The sequence below is a fragment of the Oncorhynchus keta genome, chromosome 22, assembly GCF_023373465.1.
Source record: "Oncorhynchus keta strain PuntledgeMale-10-30-2019 chromosome 22, Oket_V2, whole genome shotgun sequence".
Lineage (NCBI taxonomy): Eukaryota > Metazoa > Chordata > Actinopteri > Salmoniformes > Salmonidae > Oncorhynchus > Oncorhynchus keta.
This window is the reverse complement of record NC_068442.1, coordinates 11,094,841-11,114,117: the sequence shown is the minus strand read 5'-3', so window position 1 is coordinate 11,114,117 and position 19,277 is coordinate 11,094,841. Positions and strand designations below refer to the sequence as shown.

The window sequence follows — 19,277 nt, the reverse complement described above, 5'->3', positions numbered from 1 at the left end:
ACATCCGAGCTGGACAAAACTTTTTTCTAACAATGTGTTAGGCATGAGGTATCCAAAGGAAAGGTCAAAAGCCACCCATGGACCCCCCCACACCAATCCCAACCCAACAACGAGTATACAATATCAGTTCTCTATCTCTGACAAGTAGCCTAGTATAGAGCTGCGGCTACTGAGTACTGTTCTCAGTGAATTTGGTGTTTTTTTCCCCCGTTCAGAGAAATTAGTGATTGACGTTGTTAGGTTTATGTCCCACCCTACATCCTGATATTACCAGCTTCTGATCCCCCAATGTTAAAGGGATAGTTCATCCATACAAAATGACATTGTTTGTCTTACTCTGTAAGCAGTTTATAGACCAGGTATGACAGCAATCATGCTTTGGTTTAGTCAACCTGCTCCTTGTTTCAAATTATAACTTTTTAGCATTTGTGGCACAAATCCAATGCAAGTCATTGGTACCTATATTAGCATTTTTCACACTTCATATCCCAAAAAATCTATAAGTAGCATCATTGAGTTGTAATCAATTTGAGATACTTTAGGATAATTCGAACATGAAGCGTGAAAATGCTAATATTGGCAGCATTGACTTGCATGGTTGCTGTCATACCTGGTCCATAAACTGCTTACAGGGTAAGAAAAACAATGTCATTTTGTATGGGTGAACTATCCCTTTGTGGCCAATAAAACCAACGCATGTTGCTGTCATACCTTATCCATAGACTGCTTACAGGGTAAGGAAACAAATGTAATTTTGAAATTTGGGTGAACTATCCCTTTAACATTGAGGAGGGATCTTTAAACTTGTTTTAACTAATGACAGGAACAGTGCCATCTAGTGGTCAGGATGTAGTATGGGACATTAACCTAACTTCAATGACTAATTTCTCTGAACAGGGGGGAAAGAAACATTAGCAATTTCAGTGGGAATACATTACATAGGATGAAGAAACAATTCTCAGAGCCGCAGCTCCATACTAAAGTCAGACACAGAGAACTGATAACTGTATAGCTTGCTAACGTTAGTTGCTAAATGACGTGTCTCAAGTCTCTTAACAGTGTACAAACTATAACAAATGAATACTAAATAACTTAGCTAAACGACCACATTGAAATAAGTACTTGATTACTTATTTCAAGCTATCCAGCGACAAACGGAATCTGGCACATCTCTATTGTGTTTCTGTTTAGGTGATTCGTTATTTTTTTGTGTACGTTGACAAAATGTTGAAATATATAACCTTACTGTTAATGACAATGGAAACCATTATTCGACTAATAAGATATAAAACTCCATATGGTTCCACTTGTGTGTCCTACATTTACAAAAAAAATACAATACGACGAAAGTTGTATTTCAAAAGCCCAGCTAGCTCAGTTGTGTCAGTCAGATGATTGTCCAAACAAGGACACTTACGCGGGCGTCAGTTTACATCCTCAAAATACTAATGTGCAGGTAAAACTTGACTTCTCCCATCTTTATTCTTCTGAAACAAATGTATCACGGCTGCAGTATGATTAGTGTCAATATTGTTGTTATTGGTTGCACTAAGCTAGGCACCGATCACTGCAATGTTAGCTACTATTGCTAACTAGCGAAAGCTTTAGTTACGTAACCTGACGCATCATGACTATATACAATACATGACCAAAAGTATGTGGACACCTGCTCGTCGAACATCTCATTCCAAAATCATGGGCATTAATATTGAGTTGCTGCTATAACAGCCTCCACTCTTCTGGGAAGGCTTTCCACTACATATGGAAGATTTCAGCGGGGACCTGCTTCCATTCAGCCACAAGAGTATCGTGCCGTCGGGCACTGATGTTGGGCGATTAGGCCTGGCTCGCAGTCGGCGTTCCAATTCATCCTAAAGTTGTCCGATGGGGCTGAGGTCAGGGCTCTGTGCAGGCCAATCAAGTTCTTCCACACCGATCTCAACAAAATATTTCTGTATGGACCTCGCTTTGTCCGCAGGGGCATTGTCATGCTGAAACAGGAAAGGGCCTTCCCCAAATTGTTGCCACAAAGTTGGAAACACAGAATTGTCTAGAATGTATGCTGTATCGTTAAGATTTCCCTTAACTGGAACTAAGGGGCCAAGCCTGAACCATGAAAAACAGCACCAGACCATTCCTCCACCAAACTTTACAGTTGGCACTATGCATTGGGGCAGGTAGCGTTCTTCTGACATCAGCCAAACTCCGATTCATCCGTCGGACCGGGGCAGCTCTTGCAGGGCAGAAATGTGTTTGAAATGTGGCATCCTATGACAGTGTCACGTTAAGTCACTGAACTCTTCATTAAGGCCATTCTATTGTCTATGGAGATTGCATGGCTGTGTGCTCTATTTTATATATCTGTCAGCAACCGGTGTGGCTGAAATAGCCAAATCCACTCATTTGGTGTCCACATACTTTTGTATTTAGTGTATTACCTAACGTTAGCTGAAGGGACCAATGGGGCTAACACATTAATGCTTATTGTTTTTATTAGCTAGCTAGGTATCTGTCAGCAATAATCTGTTACCATGCAAGCCTGGTAGTTAGCTAAATTATTATATTTCCAATAGATACTAAATGGCCCCAGGCTATTTCTGTAGCCAGCAGATCCGACCCGGTTGCTTACAGCTGCCCTAGGGTCGGACAGGCTTCCTGTGTAGATTAAGATACTGCAGAGCCGGCGCAAGATATGGCCTGGAAACGTACCTCACTCCAGGGATGAGAAAAACGTTGTACTCCGAATTGTCCCATTATCCAACTGTTACACCGAGAAGATGGAACGACTAATCTTCTCTGTGTAGCAGTTGGGATAATGGGACAATTCGGAGTACGACGCATTTCTCATCCCTAGATTGTGTTATGTTTTCCAGGCCATATTTTGCGCCGGCTCCACGGGGTCTTAATCTACACTGGAAGCCTGTCTGACCCTAGTGCAGTTGTTAGCAAGTGGGTCGCATCTGCTGCCTATAATTTCTGTAGAAATTGAGAATGATCGCTTGCCTAATAAATCAGACTGTTATACAAGCTTTCTGGGTGCACAGTCTGAATTAAAGCACTGCAAAGACTTGGAAAGTTTCCTTACAAGCCAGATTACTGTACTGGTTGTCCCTGTTTGTTCTTATTAGGGTTGAAATGAAAGAAGAATTATCCAAAGGAAAGTATTATTAAACCGACTTTTCATAACTCTGGTGACATTGAGGTTTCTACCACCAGGCACATGCACAAAACCATGTAAACACCTGCAAGACTTTCAGTTAGTATGCGTGCATGCACTTCCGTCTTGTGCACCTGCCGTAGGTGATGAGCAAGCAAACCATGATGGCCACACACAGAGACACTCGTGTTTTAAGTCGCGTTATTAACACTTTCGTGTGGGTATTTTCTCTCATATTTCCATCCGAATAACAACAGTCACCGGACAACATTCTTGCTAGTAAAAGGACTGTTTGGAATTTTTTGTCTTATATGTTCGAGAGGAAGGAAATTCCACACTGATTGGAAAGGGGAAAAATGATAGTTTGAGATGCATATCTGGTATACATGACACAGGATGTGATTGCGTTCTTATTACTGTACATATACTCACTACTCTAATTTGAATTGGTTTGTAACTTCTTTCATCTGCTTTCAGCTGAGAAAATGAAGAAAAACAAGGGAAAGGTGAACACCACCACTGAGAAGGAGTTTGTATTTCGGTTCAGGGCAGGGAGGAATGTCTGTGTCCTCAAAGTACCTCTGCAATTCCCTGTCCAAGAAAATGTCAGTGACCTTCATGGACGACTTATGCTGCTGCACAAAATACCTTGCTTCGTTGAGAATGGTGAGATTTCCATTTAACTAAATAAAATGAAACTTTGTCTCTTCTATTCATCCAAACATACCGTTTGGTACTAATTATTTAATGTATCTTGGTTTAGAACTGAAGAGCACACTGTCCACCTTTATTGAGAGTGAAACCATCCAGGACTATGACAGAGAAGCAGAGTTGGCCCTACAGAGACTGACAACAGGAGAGGTGGACATCAACCAGCTTACAAACACATGGGCTAAGGCCTACTCTGAGGTAAAAGCAGAACTCAAAACCAAAGACCATGTTTAGAAGCATATTTTCACATTAACTTGTTTGTCCCTAAAGCTAACCCCGCCCCTGCTTCTGTCCTCTCGCTTCTTCTCCCTGATCCCTCGCTTCTGTCTGATAGTGTCGCACCTGCCGAATTATAGATATATTTTTCATTTCCTCATGTTGTTCACCTCACATTACAGAAGTGGATGACACTGTTGGATGTATGAGACTACAGTGCAATCTGTATTCGTATGTTATTTTCTGTATGGAACAATCCAATTATCTGAAAGATGAGCTAGAGAAGTGTTTGCGTACTGTGCCTCCTGATAATATAATTATCTCCCAGTGTCTGAGTTGTGGTCATAGATCATTATATTGATACAGAAAGTCAGTGAGTCACAGACAGTTGACTGCTCCTTAAGTTTCGGAAACAATGTATCAAATTAGATTGGAAAGATTTGCGAAAAGTTCTCGAAAGTTGCCAAGATGTAGTGTTTGTCTTTGAGTTGCAGCTCATCAATTTTATACAAGCAAGACCTGCGTCGTCATTAAAATCATTAAAACATCTGTGATCTGATGAGAGAGATTACTAGACATGGTATGGTGGCTTTTACTTTAAATGGATGAAAGCGGAAACTCCCTTTGAAACAGAATATCTTCCCTACTTTTTTTGTCTTTTAAAGTCGACAAGTTCATCGGCTTCATGCACTTCAAAGTTCTGGACTTAATTCTGCTGCCACTTGCTCAAGCACTTGTAAAAATTAACAAGGTTGGCGCTCCAATAAAGCTTGGTTGCTCACTGCTGTGATGTGTACAGGGTAACCATTAACATTTTACTGCACTAGTGCAGAAATACTCATGGATGCTGTCCAGTGTATTTGATGGAACTGCGAAGGTCTTTTTAATGTATATCATGTTTGCTGCCTAAAGATCCCTGGACTTATATTAATAGAGGAAGACTCTAAACTTTTCTATGCCCATTCTAAATATGGCACGAGTACAAGGTCCCTCTCGTAGCTTCCCCTCTATTACGTTCGTTAAGGAGAATCGCCTCTTGCTTTTCACACTGTCCACTCACAATTGTTGCCCGGGTCTTTCGTACAGCACAGTCACTCACTTTTTCACTTCCTACAATTTCCTCTGATCTACTGAACAATGTCTTCCTGTGATTTCCCTTTACTCTCAAAAGGTTACTCCCAGACGCCATCATCCTCTTTTCCTTGTTCCTATTTAGACAACGCTGGAACATGCTCGTCCTGAGGAGCCCTGCTGGGATGAGGACTTTGCAGATGTTTACCACGAGCTCATCCATTCCCCGGCCTCTGACACCCTGCTCAACCTGGAACACAACTACTTTGTCAGCGTCTCAGAGCTCATCAGTGAGAGAGACATGGAGCTGAATAAGTTACAAGAGAGGTTGGTATGATCATAGAGATAAGTCCTCAATTGCAAAGGAGCCAATTAAGTCATCGTAGTTGAAGTTAGTTTCGTATAACAAATGCCTAATGCGTTTAGCGTTGTTCTGTTATTCTCAACTCCCAGACAGGCAGCAGAGATGGACAAAGTCATGCAGGAGCTGGGAAAGACCATGACTGACCAGGATGTAAATGCAGTTGCCTCTCAACACTTCGATGCCCAGCAGGTAAGACACAGAACCAGTCAGTTTGTCCATTTGAGCTACAAGCATTGCAATGCTCTATGCACAGAGCTACACAGTCATGAATATTCACGATTGGTCATTCTTCTCTCTGGTCAGGTGCTGGAGAACAAGTGGGCCAATGAACTGAAACAGGTGACTCATATTCAGAAGCAGGAGTATCAGGAGTGGGTGATCAAACTGCACCAGGACATGCAGAACCCCAATAACAGCACTATTAAGTAAGAGAGAGAGAGAGAGAGAGTGTTGGTGCCTATATGTGTGTTTGCGTGCTTGTGAATGCATATGTGCAGAAATGTACTTACTCTCAAATGGCTTTTTAGGGGGGTGCAAATCAGCAGGTTTTTTTCTGTTCCTTGAAATCCTACTAACACTTTCAAGGCTCACAGTGAAGCAACATTGGTTAAATCAAGATAATGACTAGTCGAGTCAGGTGGTTAAGTGCTTGGATGGGAAAGAAAGCTTGCAGACACAGTGGAATGACATCTGCACACAGCAGCACTTACAAATGCACGCTCAAGAGCCATTGAAAGAGCATCCTTACTGATTTTATGTTGTTGTATATGGTTTACTCCTTTTTTTGTGCAGTTCGTCAGTCCCAATGCACCTCATCTGGGGTTTGATTGATAGAATTTATTTGACCATTTGTAAAATACATACATGGTGAGGCCTCCACATACAATTTAAGAAAATCATCAAGGATAACACAATAAAGCTTAACAGCTTATTTTCATCGTGGTCCTTTTGAAGAAGGAAAGGGGAAGGTGAAATACAACAAGGTTAGGCGGTGATTGTAATGACAACAGACAATGACAGAAACAATTGTTGTTTGTTTCACAACATCTGATAATTAATACAATTTCCGTTCCTAATAAACAACTATGGACAGGTACATCTTCCTTGTCTCACATACCCTTAATATATAAACAGTATATATATCTATATACATACATACATACTTACTTACTTACTTACTTACTTACGAGGTCGACCGATTATGATTTTTCAACGCCCATGCTGATTTTTAAAATGTATTTGTAATAATGACAATTACAACAATACTGAATTAACACTTATTTTAACTTAATATAATACGTCAATAAAATCAATTTGTCTCAAATAAATAATGAAACATGTTCAATTTGGTTTAAATAATGCAAAAACAAAGTGTTGGAGAAGAAAGTAAAAGTGCAATATGTGCCATGTAAGAAAGCTAACGTTTCAGTTCCTTGCTCAGAACATGAGAAAATATGAAAGCTGGCGGTTCCTTTTAACATGAGTTTTCAATATTCCCAGTTAAGAAGTTTTAGGTTGTAGTTATTATAGATAGGACTATTTCTCTCTATACCATTTGTATTTCATGTACCTTTGACTATTGGATGTTCTTATAGGCACTTTAGTATTGCCAGTGTAACAGTATAGCTTCCGTCCCTCTCCTCGCTTCTACCTGGGCTCGAACCAGGAACACATCGACAACAGCCACCCTCGAAGCATCGTTACCCATGCAGAGCAAGGGGAACAACTACTCCAAGTCTCAGAGCGAGTGACGTTTGAAACGCTATTAGCACGCACCCCGCTAACTAGCTAGCCATTTCACATCATTACACCAGCCTAATTTCGGGAGTTGATAGGCTTGAAGTCAATCAGCAGAGCTGCTGGCAAAATGCACGAAAGTGCTGTTTGAATGAATGCTTATGAGCCTGCTGAGCCATCGCTCAGACTGCTCTATCAAATCATAGACTTAATTATAACATAATAACACACAGAAATACGAGCCTTTGGTCATTAATATGGTCGAATCCGGAAACTATCATCTCGAAAACAAGACGTTTATTCTTTCAGTGAAATACGGAAACGTTCCGTATTTGATCTAACGGGTGGCAACCATCAGTCTAAATATTGCTGTTACATTGCACAACCTTCAATGTTATGTCATTATTACGTAACATTTTGGCAAATTAGTTTGCAATGAGCCAGGCGGCCCAAACTGTTGCATATACCCTGACACTGCGTGCAATGAACGCAAGAGAAGTGACCCAATTTCACCTGGTTAATATTGCCTGCTAACCTGGATTTCTTTTAGCTAAATATGCCGGTTTAAAAATATATACTTCTGTGTATTGATTTTAAGAAAGGCATTGGTGTTTATGGTTAGGTACACGTTGGAGCAACAACAGTCCTTTTTCGCGAATGCGCACTGCATTGATTATATGCAACGCAGGAAACACTAGATAAACTAGTAATATCATCAACCATGTGTAGTTAGTTATAACTAGTGATTATGATTGATTAAGTTTAATGCTAGCTAGCAACTTACCTTGGCTTCTTACTGCATTCGCGTAACAGGCGGGCTCCTCGTGAGGCAGGTGGTTAGAGCGTTGGACTAGTTAACCGTAAGGTTGCAAGATTGAATCCCTGAGCTGACAAGGTAAAAATCTGTCGTTCTGCCCCTGAACAAGGCAGTTAACCCACCGTTCCTAGGCCGTAATTGAAAATAAGAATGTGTTCTTAACTGACTTGCCTAGTTTTATTTATTTAAAAAAAAATCTCCCCAATTTCGTGGTATCCAATTGTTGTAGTAGCTACTGTCTCGTCTCATCGCTACAACTCCCGTACGGGCTCGGGAGAGACGAAGGTTGAAAGTCATGCGTCCTCCGATACACAACCCAACCAGCCGTACTGCTTCTTAACACAGCGAGCATCCAAACCGAAATTAACGATTTCCGATTGTTATGAAAACTTGAAATCGGCCATAATTAATCAGCCATTCCGATTAATCGGTCGACCTCTAATACATACATACACAAGACAGTCACAATATAATAAACAACAGGCACCCAAAAGGCAGACCATATGCTATCACGGACATTTCCCTCCCTGTCACCTACTTTAATCTTACCACTCACTTTTGAGACATGCTACTATTTAGCTATTTTTTCAGTGAGAACTTGAAACAACAACCATTTAAAAATTACTATGAAGATTATTCCAAAGAATGGCAGCCGAGTATACATTTTTTCCCCCTATACCACTTTTAAATCTAAAAGGAACTATGTCAGTTTCACTCCTTCCAGTTGAATAGTTATGGTTATCCCTTACTAAGTTAAGGTAGTTATATAAGTACCTGGGGACCATACTGTGGACAATCTTATGTACAAGACACAATTTTATCTGAGCCACTCTCTCCTCCACTTTAGGCCATCTTAGGCTTTCAAAGTGGGAGTAGTCAAGATGTGTGCTGGAAGTTTAAGAATAATCATGACTAAATTGTTTTAATACATTTTTTTATATCTTGGAGGCACGATTGTACCAGGCAGAGCTTGCATAATCAAAGTGGCACTGAACAAGAGCCCCTGCCAATGTCCCCATTGCATTCTTATTCAGATATTTGGAGGTTCTTGCCAGGAACCTAATTTTATGGTTCACTTTGGCGAAAACATATTGTGCCATGCTCTCCCGTCAGATGGTTATCTTCGTAGCCCTGTGTCCACTCATCTTCCAGTCCCAGATCTGTTTGTGCTGTACAGCCAACTTCGATGCTCATTAGCGTGGGCAAGACGGCAGACACAGGTCCGGGACAAGGCTAGTCATCTTGTGAACCCTGCCCTTTACAGTGTGAGGTTGTGTTTGTCAGTGAGGAGATCAAGGTGCAGCCCAGTCAGCTGACAGTGGAGTCTGAGCCTGGGGCCAGGCTGTATGAGGAGCAGCGACAGCTGGAGGAGAGCTTCACCATCCACTTAGGTACTATACTGTCTGTGTCCCCATGGAAACACTGCTGCCTGGTCCAACCAAGCCTATGATAAAAATGAACCCTGATGACAGCCACTGGATTTATACTTTACTTCCTGACATCGTAAAATATAAAGACGTCCCATACGTGTTGAGTGTATATTTTCGTTTGTTTCTGATGTATTTTGACGGTGTCGTCCAGGTGCACAGCTGAAGACCATGCACAACCTGCGGCTGGTGCGGGCAGACGTGCTGGACTTCTGTAAGCACCGTCGGCATGGCAGCAGCGGGACCAAGCTGCGGCGGCTGCAGACTGCTCTGTCGCTCTACTCCTCGTCCCTGTGTGGCCTGGTGCTGCTGGTGGACAACCGGGTCAACTCCTATAGCGGCATCAAGAGAGGTGAGAGGTCAGGGGCCAAGGGTCAGTGGTCAACATTAAGCAGGAGACCACACTGTTAGGCCCTGTTAGTTACATGAGAGTGTAAAACCCATTTATCGTTACTGAATCAATTCAATCTTTCTTATTGCCATGACCACATATGAAGATGTTTGGCTTGAGGACACCAGTGAGTTAGATGTTTGAGCATGACGATAGCTCATAAAGGTATTGTCACAGAACATACGCCAACCCCTAACCTTCATAAACATTGTGAGATTGTAAGACTCCTCATCATGTGTTTGTGTGTGATCCCCAGACTTTGCCACAGTATCTAAGGAGTGTACAGACTTCCACTTCCCTCGGCTGGAGGAGCAGCTGGAGGTGGTCCAGCAGGTGGTGCTTTATGCCTGGGCTCAGAGGAGCAGCAAGCACAAAGTCCAGCCGGGTGAGTCAGTCACACACACAACAACAGGGATGAAAATGATTGGCACCCCTGTTTTCAATACCTTTCAATACAACCCCTTGCGAAGATAACGGCACTGAGCCTTTTTCAAACTGTTTTACGAGGAGAACACATTGGGAGGGATGTTGGACCATTCCTCCATAGAGAATCCTTCCAGATCCTTGATATCCTTCGTCTGCTCTTATGGACTTCCCTCTTCAATTAAACCACAGGTTTTTAATGGGGTTCAAGTCTAGAGACTGAGATGGCAATAGTAAAATTTACATTTCTTTGTGGTCAATTAACCATTTCTTTTTGGATTTTGATGTGTGCTTGGGGATATTGTCTTCCGGGAAAATCCACTTGCGGCCAAGTTTTAGCCTCCTGGCAGAGGCAAACAGGTTTTTGGCTGAAGTGTCCTGCTACTGGGTCAAGTTCATGATGGGGCTCCCGAGTGGTGCAGCGGTCTAAGGCACTGCATCTCAGTGCTAGAGGCATCACTACAGCCATTCTACTGCCAATGTTTGTCTATGGAGATTGCATGGCTGTGAGCTCGATTTTATACATCTGTCAGATCCTGGCCCAGTAAAGTCATGTTTGAACAAGGGCAAAGTATATGTCAAACTGGAAATATGTGTTAGGGATTATGTCAGGAGGAAGGACAAGGCTCTTTTGACATCATTGCCAACGTGTGTTGTCGGAAACCTCTGTCAAGATCCGTATAACAATCCCCATTGAATGGCTGTTTGAGTGGAGAGCTATCAGAGAGCTGAGTATGGAAACGGTCCTCCTGGCTATCAGGCCTTATATGGATGGGCCTGTGACCTCTGTTGCTATTGTCATTTACTTCCTGAAAGGTCATGTTTGCTCACATGTTTTCCAAACAGGAAATTCTTAACTCATCTCTTGTTTTCCTTTTGACAGAGGTTCCTAGGAATGGAACTAATACTGAAGATAAAAACAAAAATTTGGAAAGGAATCCCTCCAATATCTTACCAGGTAAAGTTGACTGAATATATGGTTTTGACAAATTCTTTAAGGGATGAATCCTGACATTGTGAACATTTGACGTAAAGATGCACTATGCAGAAAACGCTCTGCCATTTCCTGGTTGCTAAAATTCTAATAGTTTGCCTTATTTCAGATTGTGACAAAACAAGCAAGTATAGTGTAGCGAATTTCGTTCTACCCCTGAACAAGGCAGTTAACCCACTGTTCCTAGGCAGTCATTGTAAAAAATAATTTGTTCTTAACTGACTTGCCTAGTTTAGAAATAGGCTTTCATAGGGCCTCCCGAGTGGCTCAGTGGTCGTAGGCACTGCAGTGCTTGAGGCGTCACTACAGATCCGGGTTCGATCCCGGGCTGTGTTGCTGCCGACCTCGACCGGGAGACCCATGGTGCAAAGCACAATTGGCCCAGCGTCGCCCGGGTTAGGAGAGGGCTTGGCCGGCCGGGATGTCCTTGTCCCATCGCGCTCTAGAGACTCCTCTGGCAGGCCGGGCGCAGGCACGGTGTACGGTGTTTCCTCCGACACATTGGTGCGGCTTGCTTCCAGATTAAGCGAGCAGTGTGTCAAGCAGTGTGTCAAGAAGCAGTGCGGCAGGGTCGTGTTTTCGAAGGACACATGGCTCTCGACCGTTGCCTCTGCCGAGTCTGTACGGGAGTTGCAGTGATGGGACAAGACTGTAACTACCAATTTGGATATCACGAAAATTGAGGGGGGAAAAAACACACAAAAAAACAAGTCATAGGCTGTCATTTCTAATACCTTATCTTACTCCCTAAATTCTCTTCTGTCATGGTCTCAGGTGAATTTTACATCTCCCGCCACTCCAACCTGTCTGAGGTCCACATAGTGTTCCACCTGTGTGTGGATGACAACGTGCGCTCAGGCAACATCACGGCCCGGGACCCTGCCATCATGGGCCTCCGCAACATCCTCAAGGTCTGCTGCACTCACGACATCACCACCATCACCATCCCTCTGCTACTGGTCCACGACATGTCAGAGGTGAGAGAGAGCCTCATATTATGTGTGTAAAAGGAGAAGATAATTTACCTCGAGGTCCCAGAAGTCGGATGCATAATGCATGTACAGTGTTGTAAGTTCAGGTCACCAGCAGTTACCATTATGCTACATTTTGCATTTATGAACACCAATCAAAATCGTTTTTTGGGGTCCAGCATGTTGGTGATGTTTAATAGGAAAGGGTTGTGTGAAGAGCTTTGATAACTTATTAGTTAACTGTACAGTTATATGGTGTAAACCCAGTGAACTGTACTGACCACTCCTGGTTCCTTGGTTAGATGATTAGTTGGGGAAGGAGAAAAGGATGGAAAAATTGACTGAGGAAGAAGGAAAAGCGGAGTAATGACGGTGTTATTTCAGGCCTTAGGAACTGATTTGCCCCTCCTGGCCTGCAGTTAAACAGTGCTGCAGACCTGGGTTCAGATGCTATTTCAAATATCTCAAATTATTTTAAATTACTTTAAAATACTTCCAATATAAGTAGTTGATTTAGGCCACAAGATTTAAAAATACTCAAATACACAGAAAATAAGTATTTAAAAAACAAATAATCAAATACACATGTATTTGAACCCAGGTCTGCAGTGCAGTGGGCTTCATTCAGTCTGTTGTCTCCATTCCCAGTGTCATCCTGACATGTTCCTACCCTCCCCGATGGCACATTCACAAGCCTTTGATACTGTCTCTCATGTCTACTTCCTCCTCCACGTCTCTCTGCTTGTTTGTTCAGTGCAACCTCGGCAGTGTTCTGGCCTGTTCAGCTCTGGTTGTGAACTCTCCTTTAGCATTTCCTCCATTGAGGGAAAAGCAGAGAGTCGTGAACATTTGTGTTTACTCAAACTGAGTATTCAGCACTCTGTACACACAGAGGAGGGTAGCGATAGCATTGAAAGACAGCACCACTCCTGAGTCCACATTGAGCAACCCAGAACCTGAGAACAGCCATTTCTTAACAAGCTGCTGCCTGATGTAGACCTCCTCACTGTGGTGCAGAGAGGGCCCTCTCCTTATCGTGCCACTACATGCCTGATGAAACGTCTTCTCTCAAGTCAAAGCAAGAGCGTGTTCACAAATGTATTCTGTATAGTATTCTCACTTCCTAAGGTGCAGGAACCAGTCTCTTTTTCAGTTGAAAGCATTTCCGTCGGGATTCTTCTTTTCCAGTACTTTTTCCAACTGAAGAAATTGTACTTTTGCCCAGCTCAGTTTATATGTACAGTGACATAATGACCAGCATAGTTCGTCAAAGGAGCAATAGAAGGCAATGAGAAAATGTTTATGCTTTATGAAAATATGCTTTTTGACAACGTCAGGCAGGCAGAGTAGAAGGGAACAGTGAGGGTGACAGAGGATTAGTGTGTTCCAGCATCCTGTGGTCTGACTGACTCCTCTTATTCTCTCACCTGCAGGAGATGACCATCCCGTGGTGCCTGAAGCGGGCCGAGCTGGTCTTCAAATGTGTCAAAGGTGAGATAGTAAGACGCACCAGTGGCATTTTCCCCTCGTGTCTCCTCTGAGACCTCTCTGTCCTGACTTAAGATGTTTCCCTCTGCAGGTTTCATGATGGAGATGGCATCGTGGGATGGAGGGATCTCACGGACTGTTCAGTTTCTAGTTCCACAGGTAAGAATAGATCTGCTGGTAAACTGGCCAGAACCTTGATGACTCAGACCTAGCTTGCACTGTATTGCAGAATATATACAGTACCAGTTAAAAGTTTGGACACCTACTCATTCCAGGGTTTTTCTTTATTTTTACTATTTTCTACTTTGTAGAACATTGTAGAATAATAGTGAAGACATCAAAACTATGAAATAACACATGGAATCATGTAGTAGCCAAAAAACACATTAAGAAGGAAAGAAATTCGACAAATTAACTTAACAAGGCACACCTGTTAATTGAAATGCATTCCAGGTGACTACCTCATGAAGCCGGTTGAGAGAATGGCACAAGTATGCAAAGCTGTCAAGGCTACTTTGAAGAATCTCAAATATAAAATATATTTATATTTATTTAACACTTTTTTTTTTATTACAACATGATTCCTTCACTATTATTCTACAATGTAGAAATGTGTTTTTTTTTTTTAAGAAAGAAAAACCCTTGAATGAGTAGGTGTGTCCAAACTTTTGACTGGTTGTGTGTGTGTGTGTGTGTGTGTGTGTGTGTGTGTGTTTGTATTTATCTATGTGTGTGTAGGATTATTTATATGACTTGTTTTGGTGAGAGCTCTTATTTCTCTATAGAACCATTCCCTTTATTAATGTGTCTCTGTTACAGGTTAGTTATATAAGTCTATTGTTCTGAGGGAGGATCCCTATAGACTGGGTTGCCTATACTATGCTTACATGTTGACAGGCTCAGGGGATAAGACCAGCATCAAGGGTTACGTCTGCCAGCCTTACGCTCCGATACCATTCAAAATAGAACTTCTAAAACAGCATTTTCTACACCTCAAACGAGACACGTACTGTATGCTCTCTAAATGCGAGTGTTGTGAGAGACGTTAATACTTAAAATGCTTATTAGAAGGCCTGTTAGAGTTGTGACCTAACATGTTCCCTATGAGAGCCATAGCTGTCAGAGCACACATGATTACAGCATCTTGACTGATCCCACAGGAAATGGGACACCGAGCTAAAGGTGGCGCTGAGCCAAAGGTTCCTGCTTAGGTTGTCGTTAACTCTTGTACACAAATAAGCGACAACAACAAAAATGTTGTGAATTTGTATGTTAAGAATTTCCCCCAAGTTGATGTTGTGCATGTAAGCCGTTTGTGTCCGTTTAGGCTACTCTGTTGGAAAGACATCCGTTCCATGCGTGCTCACTAAGCATTGCTGTCTGTGTTTTATTGACAGAGTATATCGGAGGAGATGTTCTACCAGTTGAGCAACATGCTGCCTCAGATCTTCCGCGTCTCCTCCACCCTCACGCTCACCTCCAAACGCTGAGGGAGACACAGGACCAATCACATTGGCTTGGAAACTGTCAACACTGAGTTCCAGCAAACATATTTAAATAGTTGCATTTCACAGGGGTTAGTGTGATGGATGACTTTATCAACCCCCTTGCATAATTAGCATCTTGAGGCAAGGCGGCATCATCTCGGGGCAAGGTGACATCATCTTGCCAAAAAGATAGATTGTGTTGTTGTCCGAGACGAGCATTATGCAGTTTTTGTGCATTGCAGTGAATTATAGTGACGGCTCTGTCTGTCATTATTCCTCTCCACTCGAGTAACAGCAGAGGGCACTGTTCTCAGAGACAAAGCCCCCAACTCTCTGATAGATGTTTATTCTACTTTGTGCCTAAACATGGACTTTATCTTTTATTATGAAATTTACAGTTGGCATTAAAGTTGCACCCTATTGACCATACACAAGTTCAGCAATTAAACTTTTCGATGTGGCATTCCAATGAATTCCAATTTACTCCGTGTTTACACCTCGGCGGTAAATGTTTTTAGTAGAAATGTATGTAAGGAGTGTTGAAACTGTTTCAAGGAGAATGACAGGCTGTGTATATAGTCACAAACTTACATTACTGATCTAATGTGAATCTCATCTCTGTGAAATGTTTCTGATTTGACATTATTTACATTTTTTTTACTGGGACCTAAAGCACTGGAGTATAGTCTACACCATATTGCAGTTTCTGCACAATTTTATTTTCTGTTTAGGAATAATCCACGATTGGCTAATCTCCCTGAAGCTAATATGACATAGTAATTGCATTCCATTTCTGCTTGGATTAAGTAATTTTAGGTAGATTAAATAATTATTATTGTCAGACGCTCGGGCTCCCGAGTGGCGCAGTGGTCTAAGACACTGCATCTCAGTGCAAGAGGCGGCACAGCAGTACATGGCTCGAATCCAGGCTGCATCACATCCGGCTGTGATTGGGAGTCCCATAGGGTGGCGCACAATTGGCCCAGCGTCGTCCGGTATTGGCCGTCATTGTAAATAAGAATTTGTTCGTAACTGACTTGCCTAGTTAAATAAAAAATAAAAACACTTTCCTGCCCTGAATATCAGTGTCAGTATTGAGATGATTAAACAGATCAAGTGCACTAACCAAAACAGTGTCTTTTTTTAAGTGAAAAACAGATGGCTGTTGGCATTCTCCCCCGAGCTCTCAAATTGGTGTCGTGTTAACTTGCTGCACTTTTTATACCGTACTGCAGTGGTGAGAACCCACATAACGCTACGGAAATGTGTCACTGAATACCTTGCATTCTTGCCATTGGTCTCGGTGGCCTTAAGTGTTGGGTTCCCTGGGGCAGAGGAACCATGGTGCCGAGTCAGCAGCATCATGCACCGGCCGGGCCCAGTGTTTGTCCTTCCTCCTCCCTGGTGTTGTGTGCAGCCAGGCAGCCTGGATTTCAGAGCCTCACACATAGACCCTCTGACGAGGACAGCAAATCCCTGGAACAATTGACCTCCTAGGGGGGTGATTGGTTCCTGGGTTCAGGTACACAACTAGCCCTATGTGGCACGTTCATGTCAGACTAGTCTTGGTTTGACACACTTTACTGACTTTATAGTCCCCCGTGGGGAAATGTTGTTGCAGCATCATGTACGTGTTTAAATACAGTAGACAACAAATTGACAATACAAAATTAAATTCACAAGTTGCACTCAGTATATACCAATGAAAGAGACTAGCCTGCTGACCTTACTGGGTGGATAGGAACGTTAGCCCGAGCTGTTTAGGAGGGATATCACACTTGGCACAAATTATTGTCTAGTTCTGTTTTTCCTGCTGGGGGTGAGTGCTCTGTTTACAGTACAGGGCCCTGGATTTAATCAAACTGGTAAACAAGACATGAATGCTCTTGCACAGCAAGAAATCAATTAATTGGAGATGATTTTAGTTTCACACTGTTGATCGATGGCTTTTTCTCTGCCAAGGAGGGTTCAGATATGAGTATGAGTATTCACTTGTATCTCGCTGTTATCTGTTTTAGTAACACTTTAATAATAGCTTTGTTATTGTGTCAAATTGAGTTTAGGGGTTATTGCTGCGACACAAGTGGAATAAGGACCATTCGAAAAATGTGTTAACACAATATTATTACAATATAAATACTACGCCGGCATGGAGCTACTCTGAAGTTTTACCCCTTCTGTATAGCACAGTGCACCCTGTCCACATGACACAGAAGAGACTCTTATTGGCTCCCGAGAAGCTAACAACAGTGTGCTGTTTTATGTTACCGTGCCAATGTGGAGGATTGACACAAGCTTATGACTGTTATGCATAGAAACCATAAGAAACTCAACAGATTATACAGTGAAAATTGATTTTAAAGGAACGTTCCCAACCTCACCAGTTTATAATTGAAGTCTAGGGAATGGCCTCCGGGGGGCTAGATGTCAATGCATTAAGCATGGAGGTGACCACAGGGCTATTAATCTCTGCCTACTTTGGCTTCATTAATGTTAAATAAAGACTAGGCTAGTCTATTATTAATATTGGTAGTAGCTAGTGTTATGTTGCCCAACTCCTTATACCTCTGGGTAGGCAACATGATGGTCCTGACACCTGATTTCATTCAACATCAACAACGTCTTCTGAAATTGTGTAACACTGAAGTATACTGACCCCGCAGGTGTTGAAGACGGATATGGAGGTCCTGGGTTGGCATAGTTACACATGGTCTGCGGTTGGACGTACTGCCAAATTCTCTAGAACGGCGGAGGCAGCTTATGGTAGAGAAATGAACATTCAATTCCCTGACAACAGCTCTGGTGGACATTCCTGCAGTCAGCATGCCAATTGCACGCTCCCACAACTTGAGACATCTGTGGCATTGTGTTGTGTGACAAAACTGCACATTTGAAAGTGGCCTTTTATTGTCCCCAGCACAAGGTGCACCTGTGTGATGATCATTCTGTTTAACATGCTTCTTGACATGCCACACCTGTTAGGTGGGTGGAATATCTTGACATAGGAGAAATGCTCATGAACAGAAATTAATTTGTGCACAACATTTGAGAGAAATATGATTTTTGTGCCTATGGAACATTTCTGGGATTTTTTATTTCAGCTCAGGAAAAATGGGAATAACATTGCATGTTGCGTTTATATTTTTGTTCAGTGTTGATGTAATGTAAACATAGCTTTGTAATTTTGACATGTGTCCCATCTCTTTCTGTTTGAGTCAGTATTTAGAAATAAAAACAATTTCTTCAAATGCCCTATTGAGTTCACCATCAAAATAAAGTGATTCAACTGTTCGTGTTACATTGAGTATCTGATACATTGTATAATTGATAAGCTGATACATTGTGTCAATCGTATTATTACAGGTGGATGTAAAATAAAGGAGAGCAAAAAATGTTCGTCTTCACTAGAGTTCAGCATGAAGTCTACCATTGAGCCCCTCCGCACTCCTCAGGAAAACAGTCGCCTCCATCCTCCCATGATCTCTCTCCTCTCTTCCCCCGCTCCATAGAATCCCTCAACGTCACAGCAGTCCTTCCTACAAGTTGGGCAACGACGGAACATCGTGAAAAGTGGACAAGTTGCTGCATGGATTTACGGGAGTTGCGTCGACAAGGTACAGTATTTCGCAATTATATCTAAGAATTGGCCATTCTTATGCCGGGTTTGTTGTGGTATGCAACATACTTTCCGTGTTTCCAAATGTAGCGCCGCAGCTCGCGATAACTGAACTACTAACGTGTACAACTTAGTAATTGTATGTTTATAACTTCCGCTTTATACAACGCGCCCACTGCATGTTTATTGGTTTTGCTTTTGAAAAATATAATGCTTTGCTTTGAAGTCCTGTTGCGGTTATGGTCTTTCGAACGAACCTAAAGCAATGTGATGTTTCATTCAAAATGAGCGCATGTGTCTACGACGTTGTGGTTTTTAAGGACCTTAAGTTGTTTCTTACTGTCTTAGTTGCTATATAGTTTGCTCTCTATAAATTGATATTGTGCCAAGTGCCATGGTGGCAACGA

The 19,277-nt window shown here is 42.3% G+C and overlaps 1 protein-coding gene across 1 annotated transcript; it reads left to right on the top strand.

Annotated features, from left to right (window-relative positions):
* Positions 1–1,354: 1,354 nt before the first annotated feature.
* c22h12orf4 (chromosome 22 C12orf4 homolog) lies at positions 1,355–16,320 on the top strand. Its single transcript, XM_035798215.2, has 14 exons — positions 1,355–1,456; positions 3,635–3,823; positions 3,921–4,066; positions 5,301–5,482; positions 5,609–5,708; positions 5,823–5,944; positions 9,358–9,464; positions 9,655–9,852; positions 10,148–10,276; positions 11,198–11,272; positions 12,083–12,285; positions 13,713–13,770; positions 13,859–13,926; positions 15,165–16,320. Exons 2-14 carry the CDS (start codon positions 3,643–3,645, stop codon positions 15,255–15,257), a joined length of 1,662 nt encoding a protein of 553 aa, XP_035654108.1. The 5' UTR covers positions 1,355–1,456; positions 3,635–3,642; the 3' UTR covers positions 15,258–16,320.
* Positions 16,321–19,277: the final 2,957 nt, after the last annotated feature.

Excerpts from the sequence above, each read along its gene's own strand:
- c22h12orf4 (XM_035798215.2), top strand. The coding sequence starts at position 3,643 with ATGAAGAAAAACAAGGGAAAGGTGAACACCACCACTGAGAAGGAGTTT. Across the intron at positions 4,067-5,300 it reads GGGCTAAGGCCTACTCTGAG|ACAACGCTGGAACATGCTCG; the intron begins GTAAAAGCAGAA and ends GTTCCTATTTAG. Across the intron at positions 9,853-10,147 it reads CTATAGCGGCATCAAGAGAG|ACTTTGCCACAGTATCTAAG; the intron begins GTGAGAGGTCAG and ends TGTGATCCCCAG.